General features: G+C 35.3%; 1 protein-coding gene across 1 annotated transcript in view; it reads right to left on the minus strand.

Moving 5' to 3' along the window:
• Positions 1–15978, minus strand: part of ZNF804A (zinc finger protein 804A) — a 316589-nt gene that overhangs the window by 15622 nt on the left and 284989 nt on the right. The window contains exon 3 of the mRNA XM_003921789.3: positions 1102–1232. Within this exon, the coding sequence (XP_003921838.2) occupies positions 1102–1232 (131 nt within the window). The remainder of the gene's footprint in view (positions 1–1101; positions 1233–15978) is intronic.

A 15978-nucleotide genomic window follows, 5' to 3' on the forward strand; every position in this document is an offset into this window, starting at 1 on the left:
AAAATCATATATGCATGGCTATGTGCATATATAATGTAAAATATGTGCTTTATACTGAGGAAAATAATTTAGATATTGATTTTTTGTTTATATCATTAGCTCTATTTCACTTAATATAATAATTTATATTTGCAAGTGCTACTTATAGAGCATTAAATTGCATAGGTAACATGATTCTTTATAGCTAAAATTTGTATCTTTTTTTATGCATTACCACACAAAGTAAACATATCTTGTTTGTATAACTGAACAACAGTATTGTCTGTTTTTAACAGTTCCATGTAGGATTCCAAATACATATACATTTTAATTTGGTTTGTACAAATTTGGCACCCCTAACAATGTTTCAATATATCAGTGTATCCCCTAACATTATTTAGCAAATAATAGATTTGGAATGAAATAATCTTGAAATAGGCAATAATAAGAGAGGCCTTATTTATTGGAGAAACAAAGACTTCTCTTTTTTTTTTTTAACAAAAGTCTTCTTTTAATAATGTTGCCCTGGCTCGAATGTAAAGTCTGAATTATAACACTTTTCACATCTAATAGTTGATCACCGTTAGATGCAGGTCAAAGTTTAAGAGCTGTGAAGCTCTAATAGCCCAGATACAGTTTATTCGCAGTGCAAGTAATGTTGATCTGCTTCTCAAGCAAAATTCTTAAGCTTTTTAAGAAAAAGAATCTTAAGCATAATTTTAAATAGAAGTTCTCCAAATTTTTATTGTAAAAGGAATCTCTAAAACTATTTTTGTAAAAAGGGTCATAAGATACTGCCTTGCTGTCTTCCTCAAACAAATGTTTGAATATCACCAAGATGGAATAGCTTTCAACTAAGATAGCTTAAATAACAACGTAAAGTTTAGTTTTTTAAATCCAAAATTTCAATAATTTTGGTTTTTTATTGAAATGTGCATTAAACAGATGTTTGCATAAAATTCTAACTCAAATTATTGTTTACAGCCTACAGAAGGCCATGAAAACATGTGTGCTTTATTCTGGGTACAGAAATAAATAGACTTGTGCCCTTTATTTCTTACACCCCCATACCCCTTTTATGGTCATGTTTTTAGAAAACTTAAAATTTCATTGCATACTAACCATACAGTTTCCTTTCTTAGCTCAGCCAGCTTGTGCAGGCGTTGGAGTGCCTTTTCCTGTTTTCTTTCGTCTTTCCTAGATTTAGATGCTACATTTCGAGCAAATTCCCTTTGTTTCAGTTCCTTGAGCCTCTGTTAAAAAAAAAAAATGGAAATGATTAATTGTATTTTGGTCTATAGCAGTTTTAAAGTTTCATTGTTATTGTTGAAAGTTTCCAATGCATCATCTTTGACCTTGTCAAAGGTAAACACAACATTCATGACAACCCATTTCTAACAAAAATATTTTCTTGCATTTTGGCTTGAGAAATAGCCAACGCATATTATTACATTATAGTAAAATTTATATCTATGCCTTAGGCAAACTGAAATTGAAAACTTTAATCTCCTTATTGACTGTTTCCTGCTATTTCTCTACCTAATTCATATGAAGCATTTATGTCTTATAAACCCCAAATTTCCACAAAAAGTTCAACTTGCTTATGTATATCAGTTATATATCTACACAAGTTTTCTTATACTTGGATGTACCGTACATTAGAAAGTTATCTAGTCGTGTGTGTGTGTGAGTGAAAAGTTTATTAGGAAAGTAAAGGAATAAAAAATGGCTACTCCATAGGCAGAGCAGCCCTTTTTGTGTGTTCTAAGAGTAAATGATTTACGTTAATCCATAAGGCAAATGATCTCTACTGATGTGATTTAAAACAGTCCTTTCTCTCAAATAGCAGGCACATTTTCAAAATAATTCAAGATATTAGAAGAAAATTAGTACTGTTTTTCTAGAAATTCTTACTACATTGGGCATTATTTTTCATCTGTGTTAAAGAAGTTCATTTTCTGGATTGATGGCCAGAAAAACAGCATGTCAACTTGAACATAATTGATAAATAGCCATGTGTGTGGTATAATTTTAGAGACATCAAAGTTGTCTTATGCCTCAAGTATTTTCACTATGTACTTTCATGATGTGTACCATTAAAAATAGTACCTTAAAAATAATTAAGGTACTATTTTCCCTAATGGTTCATGTTGTTATGCAATTGTAATATGTTTGAATCTTGAGTAGGACTCGAAGATAATAAGATTTATACTAGTGATATAGTGAGGCTGTGTCCCCACACAAATCTCATCTTGAATGGCAGCTTCCATAATTCCTATGAGTGCTGGAAAGGACCCACTGGGAGGTAATTGAATCATGGAGACAGGCCTTTCCCATACTGTTAATGTGAGCATGAATAAGTCTCATGAGATCTGAGGGTTTTATAAAGAGGACTTTCCCTGCATATGTTCTTTTGCCTACCCCCATGTAAGACATAACTTTTCTCCTCCTTCACTTTCCACCATGATTGTAAGACCTTCCCACCCTTATGCATCTGTGTGTCAATTAAACCTCTTTCCTTTATACATTACCCAATTTTAGATGTGTCTTTATTAGCAGCATTAGAACTAATATGGTAAATTGGAGCTGGGTAGTGGGGTGCTACTGTAAAGGTATCTGAAAATTTGGAAGTGCCTTTGGAATTGGGTAGCAGGCAGAGTTTGGAACAGTGTGGAGCACTGAGAAGACAGGAAGACATGGGAAAGTTTTTAACTTCCTAGAGACTTCTTGATGCTTTTAACCAAAATGTTGACAGTGATATGGACAATAAAATCCAGGTTGAGGTGGTCTCAGATGGAGATGAGGAACTTTTGGGGAACTGGAATAAAGATTACTTTTGTTATGCTTTAGCAAGAAGACTGATGCCCCTACCCTAGAGATTTGTGAAACTTTTCTAAAGAACTTTCTAAGCAGCAAAGCATTCAAGTGGTGATTTGGGGGCTGTTAAAAGCTTTCCATTTTGTTTATTCACAAAGTTATGGCTTGGACTTAGAACTTATGTTTAAAAGGGAAGCAGAACATAAAAGTTTGGAAAATTTGTAGCCTGATGCTGTGATAGAAAAGAAAACGCCATTTTCTGAGGAGAAATTCAGGCTGGCTGTGAAAAATTGCATAAGTAACAAGGGGCCAAATGTTAATCACCAAGACAATGGGGAAAATGTCTCCAGGGCATGTCAGAGGTCTTCACAGAAGCCCCTCCCATCACAGGCCCAGCAGATTAGGAGGAGAAAATGGTTTTGTGGGCTGGACCCAGAGCCTTAGTGCTTTGTGTCATCTCAGGACTTAGTGCCCTGCATTCTAGCCATGGATAAAAGGGGCCAATGTATAGATCAGGCCATTTCTTTGGAGGGTTCAAGCCTAAAGCCTTGGTGGCTTACACATTCTGTTGAGCCTGTGAGTGCACAGAAGTCAAGAATTAAGGTTTTGGAACCTCTGCTTATATTTCAGAGGATATATGGAAATTCCTGGATGTCCAGGCAGAGGTTTGCTGCAGGGGCAGAGCCCTCATGGAGAACCTCAGCCAGGGCAGTGCAGAAGGGAAATATGGGGTAGGGGCCCTGAAACAGAGTCCACAGTGGGGCACTGCTTAGCAGAGCTGGGAGAAACGGTCATGTCCTCCTCCAGACACCAGAATGTTAGACCCACTGACAGCTTTCACTGTGTGCCCAGAAAAGCCAAAGAAACTCAACACCAGCTCATGAAAGCAGCCAGGAGGAGGTATTTCCTGTGCTGTTCTAGTGATAATAAATAAGTCTCATGAGATTTGATGGTTTTGTAAAGGGAAGATCCCCTGCATCTGCTTTCTTGCCTGCCATCATGTAAGATATGACTTTGCCCTTCCTTCACCTTCTATCATGATTGTGAGGACTCTCCAGCCATGTGAAACTGTGAGTCAAGCCTTTTTCCTTTATAAATTTCCCAGTTTCTGGTATGTCTTTTTTTGCAGCATGAGAATGAACTGATACGACTAGTAATATTTTAACAAACTAATTGGATAAAGTTTTGATAAATATCTTATATGTATGCCCATATATGTACCAGAAGCTTAGAACAATACCTGGTATATAAAATGTCTGCTTCATAAATATTTTTAAATTATTGTGTGACTCATTTAGATCCTCCAAATTAGAATATTTTCCATCTACTTTAAAAAGTTAGTAACTATGAAAAATGTTAAATAATTCTGGATTGTAAATCTTAATTTATCCTACATAGCATAAAGTAGCTTGAGTGATATATAACATTGACATAGTTTAAGCTTCAAATGATACCTAATATTTTAATTGATATGATTTATAGAAAGTGTCTTTGTATGTGTATATGTATGTGTATATATATATATATATATATATATATATATATATTCATCTATATCTATGTCATTATTTTAGAATAATTTTTGAATTATACAGAGATATTATAGGAGTGCTTATTTGTGTAGAAGGTGACTTTTCAGAGTATAATTTAGATGATAAATAGATCATATCATAAATGTCTCAATTGTACAATTACTTCACAGAAAGCAAAACTTTGAAATCTTTTCCTTGATATCATTATTAAAAGTGGATACAATTGCCAGGCGCGGTGGCTCAAGCCTGTAATCCCAGCACTTTGGGAGGCCGAGGCAGGTGGATCACAAGGTCAAGAGATCAAGACGATCCTGGTCAACAAGGTGACCGTCTCTACTAAACCCCGTCTCTACTAAAATACAAAACCCCGTCTCTACTAAAAATACAAAAAGTTAGCTGGGCATGGTGGTGCATGCCTGTAATCCCAGCTACTTAGGAGACTGAGACAGGAGAATTGCCTGAACCCAGGAGGCGGAGGTTGTGGTGAGCCGAGATCGCGCCATTGCACTCCAGCCTGGGTAACAAGAGCAAAACTCTGTCTCAAAAAAAAAAAAAAAAGTGGATACAATTACATATATGCATTAAATTATTAATTGATTTCAATACAACCAATGTAGAATTACGAAACTGTGGATTAAGAATATTTTGTTATAAATTTTAGATATAGAACTATGTAACAAATCTGCATGATCTGCACATGTACCTGAGAATTTAAAGTAAAATAAATATTTTTTTTAAAAAGTAAAAAATTTATACAATAAAAACCTATAAAACACTGATGTAAGAAATTCTAAAGGAAACCAGAAAATGAAAATATATTCCATGTTCATGGATTGGAAGATTCAATATTGTTAAAGTGTCCATACTACCTGAAGTAATCTACAGATTTAATGCAATTCATATTAAAATACCAATGATATTCTTCACATAAATAAAAAAATCCTAAAATTTGTATGGAACCACAAAAGAAACAGAATAGCCAAAGCTATCATAAGCCAAAGGAACAAAACTGGAGGAGTCATATTACCTGGCTAAAATTATAATATTGAGCTAAAGTAACCAAAATGGCATGGTACTGGCATGAAAAAGACAGACCAGCAGAATAGAATAGGGAACCCAGAAATAAATTCATACAGCTATAGTAAATTCATTTTCATTAAAGCTTCAAAGAACGTAAATTGAAGAAAAGACAGTCTCTTCAATAAATGACACTGAGCAAACTAGATATCCACATACAGAAGAAAGAAATTAGATCCTATTTTTTGCCATATACAAAAATCTCACCAAATGGATTTAAAGACTTAAAGCTAGTACCTCAAACTATAAAGCTACTAAAAGAAAACACTGGGGAAACTCTTCAGGACATTGGAGTAGGCAAAGACTTCTTGAGCAATACCTCATAGACCCAGGCAATCAAAGGAAATGGACAAATGGGATCACAACCAATTAAAAAGCTTCTGCACAGAAAAAAAAAAAAAAAAAAAAATAACGAACTGAAGAGACAACTCATAGAGTCTGAGAAAATATTTTCAAACTATCCATCTGAAAAGGAGTTAATAACCAAGATACTCTATAAGAAAAAATCAAATAATCAGATTTAAAAATGGGAAAAATATCTTAATAGACATTTCTGAAAAGAAGATGTAAGAATAACAGGTAAATGAAAAGGTGGTTAACATCAATGACCATTGGAGAAATGCAAATCAAAACTACAATGAGACATCATCTCCTTCTAGTTAAAATGGCTTTTATCCAAAGGACAAACAATAGAAAATACTAGTGAACATTGTGCAGAAAAAGGAACCATTGTACATTGTTGGTAGGAATGCAGATTTGTACAATGACTCTGGAGAACAGTTTGGAGATTCCTTAAAAACCTAAAAATAGAGCTACTATACAATCCAGCAGTCCCACTATACTCAAAAGAAAGGAAATCAGTATATTATAGATACCTGCTCTCTATTTATTGCAGCACTATTCACAATAGTACATATTCGGAAGCAGCCTAAGTGTCCATCAACAGATAAATGGAAAAAGAAAATGCTGTACATATACACATGGAGTATTATTCAGCCACTGAAAAGAAAGAGATCTGTTTCTTTCAATACATGGATGGAACTGGAGATCATTATCTTAAGTGAAATTATCTTTAGGAGCTAACAAAACAGACTCATGGAGACAGAGTAGAAGGATGGTTAATAGAGGATGAAAAGGGTAGTTGGGGGTCTGCAACAAGAATAAAGTTCTACCTCATATGTACATCTAGAAAGTAATTTTGAAAGGTGAATAATGAAAACCAAGTAGAGGTAAGTTCCAAATAAGGACATTTGGTCAATGACGGACTGCTTATATAAATGTGGTCCCACCAGACTTGCCAACGTGATGAAATCCCGTTTCTACTAAAAATACAAAAATCAGCTGTGCATGATGATATGTGCCTGTAGTCCCAGCTGCTTGGGAGGCTGAGACAAGAGAATTACTTGAACCTGGGAAACAGAGGTTGCAGTGAGCCAAGATCATGCCTGTACTCCAACCTGGGTGACAGAGTGAGACTCCATCTCAAAACAAACAAACAAACAAACAAACAAAAAGGAAAACAAACAAAAAAAAAGAAATGTGGTCCCAGAAAATTATAATGGAGATGAAAATATCCTGTTGCCTACAGATATTGTAGATGTCATAGAATCATAAGGAAATGCACTATTTTTTCTTTGTTAAAATATGTGATACACAAGTAACATTGTGTTACAATTGCCCACAGTATCTGCTATAGTAACATGCCATACAGGTTTGTAGCCTAGGAGCAATAGGCTATAGCATATAGCATACATGTGTAGTAAGCTGCACCACCTAAGTTAGTATAAGTACACTCTATTATTTTTGCACAGTGATGAAATTGTGTAATGACATATTTATCAGAATGGATTCCAGTTGTTAAGTAATGTATGACTGTAATATTTTTTAGAATACCAAGTGGAAATAATATCATTTAATTTTCACACAAATAAATCTATAAGACATTATCAATGAAACTTATGAAAACATCAATGATATTTCTAAAGTTTCCTCAACAATTTACTGTGAATCATTTGTAAGGAATTCTTAGTGATAAATGTCAAGACAGAAATGGCAGTTAGCAAGAATTAGAAAATTAGAAAACTATTAAAAGTAATTTGTGATGTAAAGTGATATAGCAATTTTATTCAAAAAATATAATATACACTGGCATATAATTCAATATATGCTTTGGAAATATGCAAGTTGCAAATGAAAAAGTGTAGAGAACTCAATATTTTTTGGTTATGATACCGTCTCAGAGGGTCTACTCTACTTTTTAATGTATTTACTTCTCTTAGTTCTATATAGAATCAAAGTGTCATAAGGGCAATGTAGATCAGACTAACATTAATTATCAGATATATTCTCAGGAAATGCATGATTCTGGAAACTTTATAATGATTCTAGCCTCAGATTAGTGGATAAAGTTGAGAGATTAGCAAAGGTTTAATCAATGTAAGGAGGAGAGAGAGACAGAGAGAATGCAGATTCACCAACAATAAGAGAAAATATAAAAAGTAACTGTATATTAGTTACTCCTCAGTTTGTGCTTTGACATTTAGGTTGATTATGTTGTTTTACAATTGCCAAGTAAATTTTCATAAACATCCTTATACCTATACTTCATATACCTGTCTGATCACATACCAAAGATAGATTCCTACAAAGAGGACTGCTGGAGTGAAAGAGATATGTGTGCTCTTCTTGAGGCTTTTGATGTTTTCCAAACAGCAATTCATTACACCATTTTCACACTACTCTCAACATATATAAGAATATATACCATGTCCAATATTGGGTAGCATCACTCAATGTTTTAATTTATTGTCAATAAGTGATTTATCATTAATGTTTTGCTTATAATTTATTTGTTTACTATGAAGGCTGGGATTTTTTACATGCATATTAGCCATCTGTATTGTTCATTTGGAATACTACTTCTTAAAATTGATTATGCAATATATATATTACCTTGTTTGATAATGATAATAAATATGTAACTAGACAAGGCTTGCATTATTATCCATATTTAGAAATATTAAAACTGAAGCTAAGTAAATTTGAAAGACTTGTGCAGAGTTAAATGAAAATGGTAGATCTAGTACTGGAATCAAGACTTCCTGGATCATACCCTGTGATCTATCTCCTATATTTAACCTGCTGTATGTTACTTAAGCTGCCTAACTCTTCAGATCTGGCTGATTTCATTGTAATGCATATATACATGTCTCTTTTATTGTGTGCTCTTTATTTGTCAGGTGCTATTCTAAGCATAGTTGATATGTCTGTGACAAAGTAGAAACAAATTCTGCTTTTAAAAATAAAATTTTTATTATAGTTGGGAGGAACAGATATTAAAACATATAAACAAGTTAATTATATAGAATATCAGGCAGTGAAAAGTGCTGTGGATGAAACAAAGCAGAAAGGCCCAAAGGACATGTAGTGAGGGAAGGTCTAGCAATTTCCAATAGAGTGATTAGGGAAGGTGTATGAATTTCCTATTTCTATGTAACAAATCACCACAAATTTAGCAGCTTAACCAACCCACATTTATTCCATAGTCAGCATACCTGTCCTTTCTTCAATCAAGATGTTGGGTATGGTGTATTCTCATCTGGAGGATTGTCTGTGGAAAATGTCCACTTCCAAGCTTTCTAAGGCTATTGGTGAAATTCATTTCCTTGTGGTAGTGGTAGTAGGAATGACAGTCTGGGCTTCTTACTGGTTTTCAGCAATTAGAGGCTGCCAGCAGTTTCTTGGCCCAGGGATCTTTCACAAAACCCGCTTTATACATGACAGTTGCTGAGACCAGCTCAGTTGTGGAGACCCCAACCCAGGCGGTGTTGAAGGAATTAAGAAAGAGTAACAAAGATAGATTGTAAAATGGGATTAGAGTGGGATGTCAGGGGACTGACGGCATTTCCCAGCTGAAAGCCCAGAGAGGACTCTGACCTACATATTTATTCTTTGTGAACAATGATTATTTTTAATAAGCAGGTGCTCAGTGTTTCTTTATAAAATAAGGATACACTAAACAGGCAGATAGTGCCTGTTCACTACTAAAATAGAAATAAGCTAGAAAGCACTCCCTGCGAGTCAGCAGTAGGGACAAGGGTATATATCCTGTGTTTTGGGAACTGGCTTAACTAGTGCATGACCAGTACAAATTGCTTACTATTCTAGCAGTTTTCTGCCTGGGGGTGGCTGCGTGTTTCTTGCCATTGTCCCTCAGCAAACAACATATCCTCCATCACACACACGTTAAGACCTTCTCCCAACACAGCTTATTCAAAATTATCAAGGAAGAGTCTCTCTCTCCATTCTGCTAAGTATATAAAGCAACCTAGTCAATGGAAAACTATCTCACCCATTTTTCATATTTCATCAGTTAGAAAGAAGTCACAGGTTCCACCCACATGCAAAGGAGGGGAATTATATAAAGGTATGACCCACTGGGAGTACTTTAGAGTGTGTTCACCATAGAAGTCCACATTGAGAAGGTGACATTTGAGCATAGACTTGTAAAAAATGTGAAATAAGCTGAACAGATCTCTCAGGGAAAATTCTCCAGACAGAGAGAATATTCAGAGTAAAATAATAATGAATTGCAGGTCTTTTTTTTTCCCACTGCTCCTAGTTGCATGGTAACACAGATGCTCTTTAGCTGCAAGTTTTTTTTTTTTTTTTTTTTTTTTTTTTTTGAGACGGAGTTTCGCTCTTGTTACCCAGGCTGGAGTGCAATGGCGCGATCTCGGCTCACCGCAACCTCCGCCTCCTGGGTTCAGGCAATTCTCCTGCCTCAGCCTCCTGAGTAGCTGGGATTACAGGCACGCACCACCATGCCCCGCTAATTTTTTGTATTTTTAGTAGAGACGGGGTTTCACCGTGTTGGCCAGGATGGTCTCGATCTCTTGACCTCGTGATCCACCCGCCTCAGCCTCCCAAAGTGCTGGGATTACAGGCTTGAGCCACCGCGCCCGGCTAGCTGCAAGTTTTAAAAGAGTTCTCTTAACCACAGCATTGGGCAAGTGACATTTGATGAAGGAAAAGAAAACTCAACCTGGTTTACAGATGGTCCTATGTGACATGCATGCACCACTTGAAATAGACAGCTGCAACACTACAGTTCTTTTTTTTTTTTTTTTTTTTTTTTTTTTTTTTTGAGATGGATTCTTACTCTGTTGCCCAGGCTGGAGCACAGTGGCATGATCTCAGCTCACTGAAACCTCCACCTCCTGTTCAAGAGATTCTCCTGCCTCAGGCTTCTAAAGGTGCATGCCATTATGACCAGCTAATTTTTGTATTTTTAGAACAGATGAGGTTTCATCATGTTGGCCAGGTTAGTCTCAAACTCCTGACTTCAGATGATTCACCTACCGTGGCCTCCCAAAGGCTGGGATTATAGGCATGAGCCACTGCACCCAACCTACTGTTCCTTTTTAGGACTACCGTGAAGAGCAGTGATGACAGGAATTCCTCTCAATGGGAAGAACATCAAGTGTAAATTTTGAAATTCACATCAAATGTAAATTTTGTTGATTGATTTTGGAAGGAGAAATCGCCAGGTGTAGAATTACACACCAATTCATGAGCTGTGGCCATTAGGTTGGCTGGATGGTTAGAAACTTGCAAAAAACATGATTTAAAACTTGGTAACAAGAAAGACTAGGTATGTGGATAGACTTCTCTGAATGGGAGAAAAACAGAAAGACATTTGTGTCCCACATAAATGCTCATCGAGAGGTTATCTCAGCAGAGGAGAATTTTATTAATCAGGTTTGACCTGGCTATGGCCATTACTGTGTGCTCAATCTGCCAGCAGCAACAGAGACTGTCACTGATCCCTGATACAGCACCATTCTCTGGAGTGTTCAGCCAGCTGCCTGGTGGGAGGTTGAGTACATTGGATGGCTTTCAGCATGAAAGAGGCAGTGTTACCTTCTTCCTGGAAGAGAAACTTATGCTGAGTATTGATTTGTCCTCCCTGCACCCAATAATTCTCACAAAACTATCATCTGTACACTGCCTTATCTGCATTTATGGTATTCCGCACACAACATTTCTCTAATCAAGGTACTAATTTCACAGCAAATGAAGTATTGCAGTGGATGCAGGCTGAAGAAATTCACTTCTCTTACCATGTTTTCTATTATCCTGAAGAAACTGGTCTGATAGAATGGTAGAATGGTCTTTTGAAAGTTCAGTTACATAGGAAACTCTTCAAAAGAGCAAAGAATAAGTGAAAAAAGATATTTTGCTCTCTTTATATGCTAAAACCGATACTTTACACTAAACACTTAGTTTAATGTACCATGGTGGCTGAGAATTCGGAATACCATAATATATATAACCCTCCCCTACTGGTGGATGTCATTTGTTTCTCATTATTACAAACAGGTATATAGCGGTGAAGTATTTTTACATGTATCTGTGTACATGTGCAAATATCTCTAAAGAATAAATGACTTGAAAGGAAAAGTTGTTGAAACAAAGTATATATATGCATTTTGAATTTAAATTTTAAAATAAATACTGTTTGATTACCCTCCTATACCCCAAGAAAGAAAATTGAGTTACAACTCCAGCCAGGTGGCAATACCAGGCAAGGTTTTGGTAAGATGCTCCAGAAGGCTGTATATGTTCTGAATTAGCATCCAATATATGATGTTGTTTTCCTTATGGCCAGGATTCATGGTTCCAGGAATCAGGAAGTTAACATGGGACAGGCACACTCCCTATTACCACTATTGACCCACTTGCTAGCAAATTTTTTGCTTCCTACTTATGCAACCTTATGATCTGCTGGCCTAGAGGTCTTAGTTCCAAAGAAAGGAACCCTTTCATCCGGAGACATATTAATTATTCCACTGAATTGGAAGATAAGACACAGTGGATTAAGCTACAGCTATCCACTTTGAGCTGCTATGTCTCTGAATCAACAGGCAAAGAAGGGAGCTACTGTGCTGGGTGGGGTGATTGACTAATTACTAAGGTGAAATTGGACTGTTACTGCACAAGGGAGGTAAGAAAGATTATATCTGGAATACAGGACCCCATAGGGCATATCTTAGTATTACCATGTCCTGTGACTGACATTAATGAAAAAATACAATTCAGGCAAGACTAATAATGGAAACGACCTTCAAAATGAAGTCTCGAAGCATCCTACTAGTCAAGGAATGACTATCAGTTGAGGTGCCTGCTGAGGGTTAAGGCAATGGGTAATAAAAGAACGCATTTGTAAATACTGGCAATAACCATGTGGCCAGTTACAGAAATGAGGACTTCAATTGACATAAGAATATTTTCCTCATTTTACATAAATATTTGTGTGTGAGTGTGTATGTGAGTGTGTGTGTATGTGTGTATGTATATATACTAGTTGCCCCTTATCTGCATGGGATACATTCCAAAAGCCCTAGGGGATGCCTAAAACCATGCATAATATAAAATACTATGTTTAGTGATTTTTCATATATATATACACACCCCCCATGATATGGTTTAATTTATAAACTAGGCACAGTAAGAAATTAACAATGAGGGAGAAGAGCATCACACACTAGGGCCTGTTGGGGGTGAGGTAAGAGAGGAACAGTGTGGGTTAGGGAGGGATAACATGGGGAGAAATGCCAGATATAGGTGACGGGGGGATGGAGGCCGGAAACCACCTTGTCATGTGTGTACCTATGCAACAATCCTACACGATCTGCACATGTACCCCAGAACCTAAAGTACAATAAAAAAGGGATTAGCAATGATAACTAATAATAAAATAGAACAATCATAACAATATACTGTAATATAAGTTATGGGAATATATTTTTCTTTTTTTCCAAAATATCTGATTGTACTATGCTTATCTATTTTTAGAATACAGTTGACTGCGAGTAACTAAAACTGCAGGTAAGGAGAGACTACACACACACACACACACACACACACACACACACACATACACACACATTTGTTTTTCTTTTCTATCTTTTTATGTGATGACATAATATGTATTGAATTACAACATAGTATTTAAGTGTGGTTGATTTTATATCATAGTATTAAAGTTATGGGATTTTAAGGAGAAAAGTGAATACTACCCAATGACTTTGAATTATCCTCTGGGGAAAGGATTGGTATGTTTTGGGTACTATGCAGGATAGTTGTATCATGTTAGACAGAGTGTGACCTTGTTATTGTGTTTATTTGGAGATTAAGTTTGGGTTAAGGAGATGTGTATGGGTGCCAAGTTAACTTAGAAAGAGGTGAACTTGTGATGATTAATTGCATGTGTCAGCTTGACTAGGCGGTGATATCTATATATTGGTCAAACACCAGTCTATATTTTATTATGAATATTTTTTAGATAAGATCAATATTTAAATCAGTAGACTTTTAGTGAAATAGATTACCCTCCATAATGTGGTAAGCTCCATTTAATCAATTAAAACAGAACAGAAAAATCAGAAGGTTCTTAGTCTTTTTTATTTTTTCAAACTCTTAGGAATAAATTTATTGAAAGGTTTCCAAGAATTGTACTCTGGCAACTACTAATATTACTTAGAAAAATTAAAGACCTAGATAAATGAAAAGATGTATTGTAATCACAGATTGGAAAAATTTAGTATTTTTACATGTTAATTATCTTTAAATTTGCCTATAGAATCAATCAAAATTCCAGCAGAGCTTTTCATGGAAGTTGATAACTTGATTCTAAAATTCATAATGAAATGCAAAGGACTAGCCTGGAAAGTCTTAAAGATTAAGAAGAGTTGAAAACAACTTGATTTTGAGATTTACCCAGAAGTGTCTTTAATAGAATCACTGAAATACAACAACAGCCTTTGACAGATTACTTAGGCAATTTTTTTTTTTTTTTTTTTTTTTTTTTGAGAAGGAGTTTTAGAATGTCGCCAGGCTGGAGTGCAGTGGCATGGTCTCGGTGGGTCTAAATAATTCTCTTGCCTTAGCCTCCTGAGTAGCTAGGACTACAAGCACGTGCAACCACGCCCTAATTTTTGTATTTTTAGCAGAGACAGGGTTTCACCATATTGGCCAGGCTGAAATCGATCTCTTGACTTGTGATCCACCCACCTCACCCTCCCAAAGTGCTAGGATTACAGGCATGAGCCACCACCATGCCCAGCCAATGTTTCTTAGAGTCAAATTTGAGATTTTTCTTATTTACAGTTGAATGTAATCTTATCTCACATATTCACTTACACCTGGATAATTCTCCTTATGTTTTTAGACCTCTGTCTCCTCATATGATATGTAAAATTCCTTTCAGTTTTTATATTCTAAATTTTATATTATAAGTTATTCTAAGTTTTATATTGTGTTTCCAATGCCATCTTTCAAAATAGAGTTAGTGTGAAATAAAATACATATTTCAATTAACAACAAGAAGTACCTTGTTAAATGTTTTCCCTACCACAAGTAAATACATTACTTTCTTGTTCCAATTTTTTGTTTATAGTTTCATATTTCTTAGTAAGTTAATATATTTTCCACTATTACTGTTTCCACAGGCTTAACGCTTCCTTTGAATCCCAGAGAGTTGTTCCTGTCAAGAACTATTTTTATGTGCTTTTGAAAAACCTAAGTGTGATTTTTGCCTTGTAGAGCAGTAGTACCCTCAAAAAATCACAACTCAATCACTCTATTTCCTGAATCGATTCAGCTCTCCTCAATGACACTATGCAGAAGGTTCTATTAGAATGTTAGCAAATATCTTTCTTCAGAGAAGGTTAAGATATTCTAGTGGATGTTATCACACTTTAATGTGCAATTTTGTTCTAGTCATTATTTAATCAATGGCATTATGCTGAGTGAACCTGTGGACGACTCTAAAATTTCCTTTCCCATTACTACCATGAATGTGTATCATTTAGATTTTTCTCATGGCGGCTTTAAAAGCATCTAATCTCTTAATGACATATCAGATGTGAACAACATCTTTCCCCAAGGCCTCTCGTTCTTTAGATTCCATTAACTCAAGTTTCTCTTTGTGTACAAAATCTCATTCTAGTTCTAATATAAAAGTCTTTGCAATCTGTGCATGTTGTCTGAAACTGATTTTCTGACCATTCAGTTCATTTTCTTAAGTGTTGGATCAGAAGTGTCTCATGCATTGTAAGTGCTCATGAATACTTTTTAAATTGAATGCACATGGGATGGCAGTGATTAACTTCTTCATAGAATAGGAGGCTTTCAAAATTTGCTAACAAAAATATTGGATAGTACATTGATAGTAATAGAAACTCAAGTGTAAGAGGTATTGATGCTATCATTTTTTTAAAAACAATATACAAACAACTAGAATGCCCAGTGATTGAAGAGACATGGCATAACTTTATACAGATATACTATGCAGCTATTACCAGTAATGTTAATAGCTGTAAAATATTTGGGATATTCTTTGACCATAATGTTATTTTTTAAATGCAAATATTTTACAATGTATTCAAAAGTATCTGCCTCTACAGGAATAGAACAAAAATGCCAGAAAATATGTAAGATGTTAATCTATCTCTCTTTGTAAAGATGGAATAATTTTACTTTTATCTTCCACCGTGTTATTTCCCATTTT

This window comes from Saimiri boliviensis, chromosome 5 (genome assembly GCF_048565385.1).
Source record: "Saimiri boliviensis isolate mSaiBol1 chromosome 5, mSaiBol1.pri, whole genome shotgun sequence".
NCBI lineage: Eukaryota > Metazoa > Chordata > Mammalia > Primates > Cebidae > Saimiri > Saimiri boliviensis.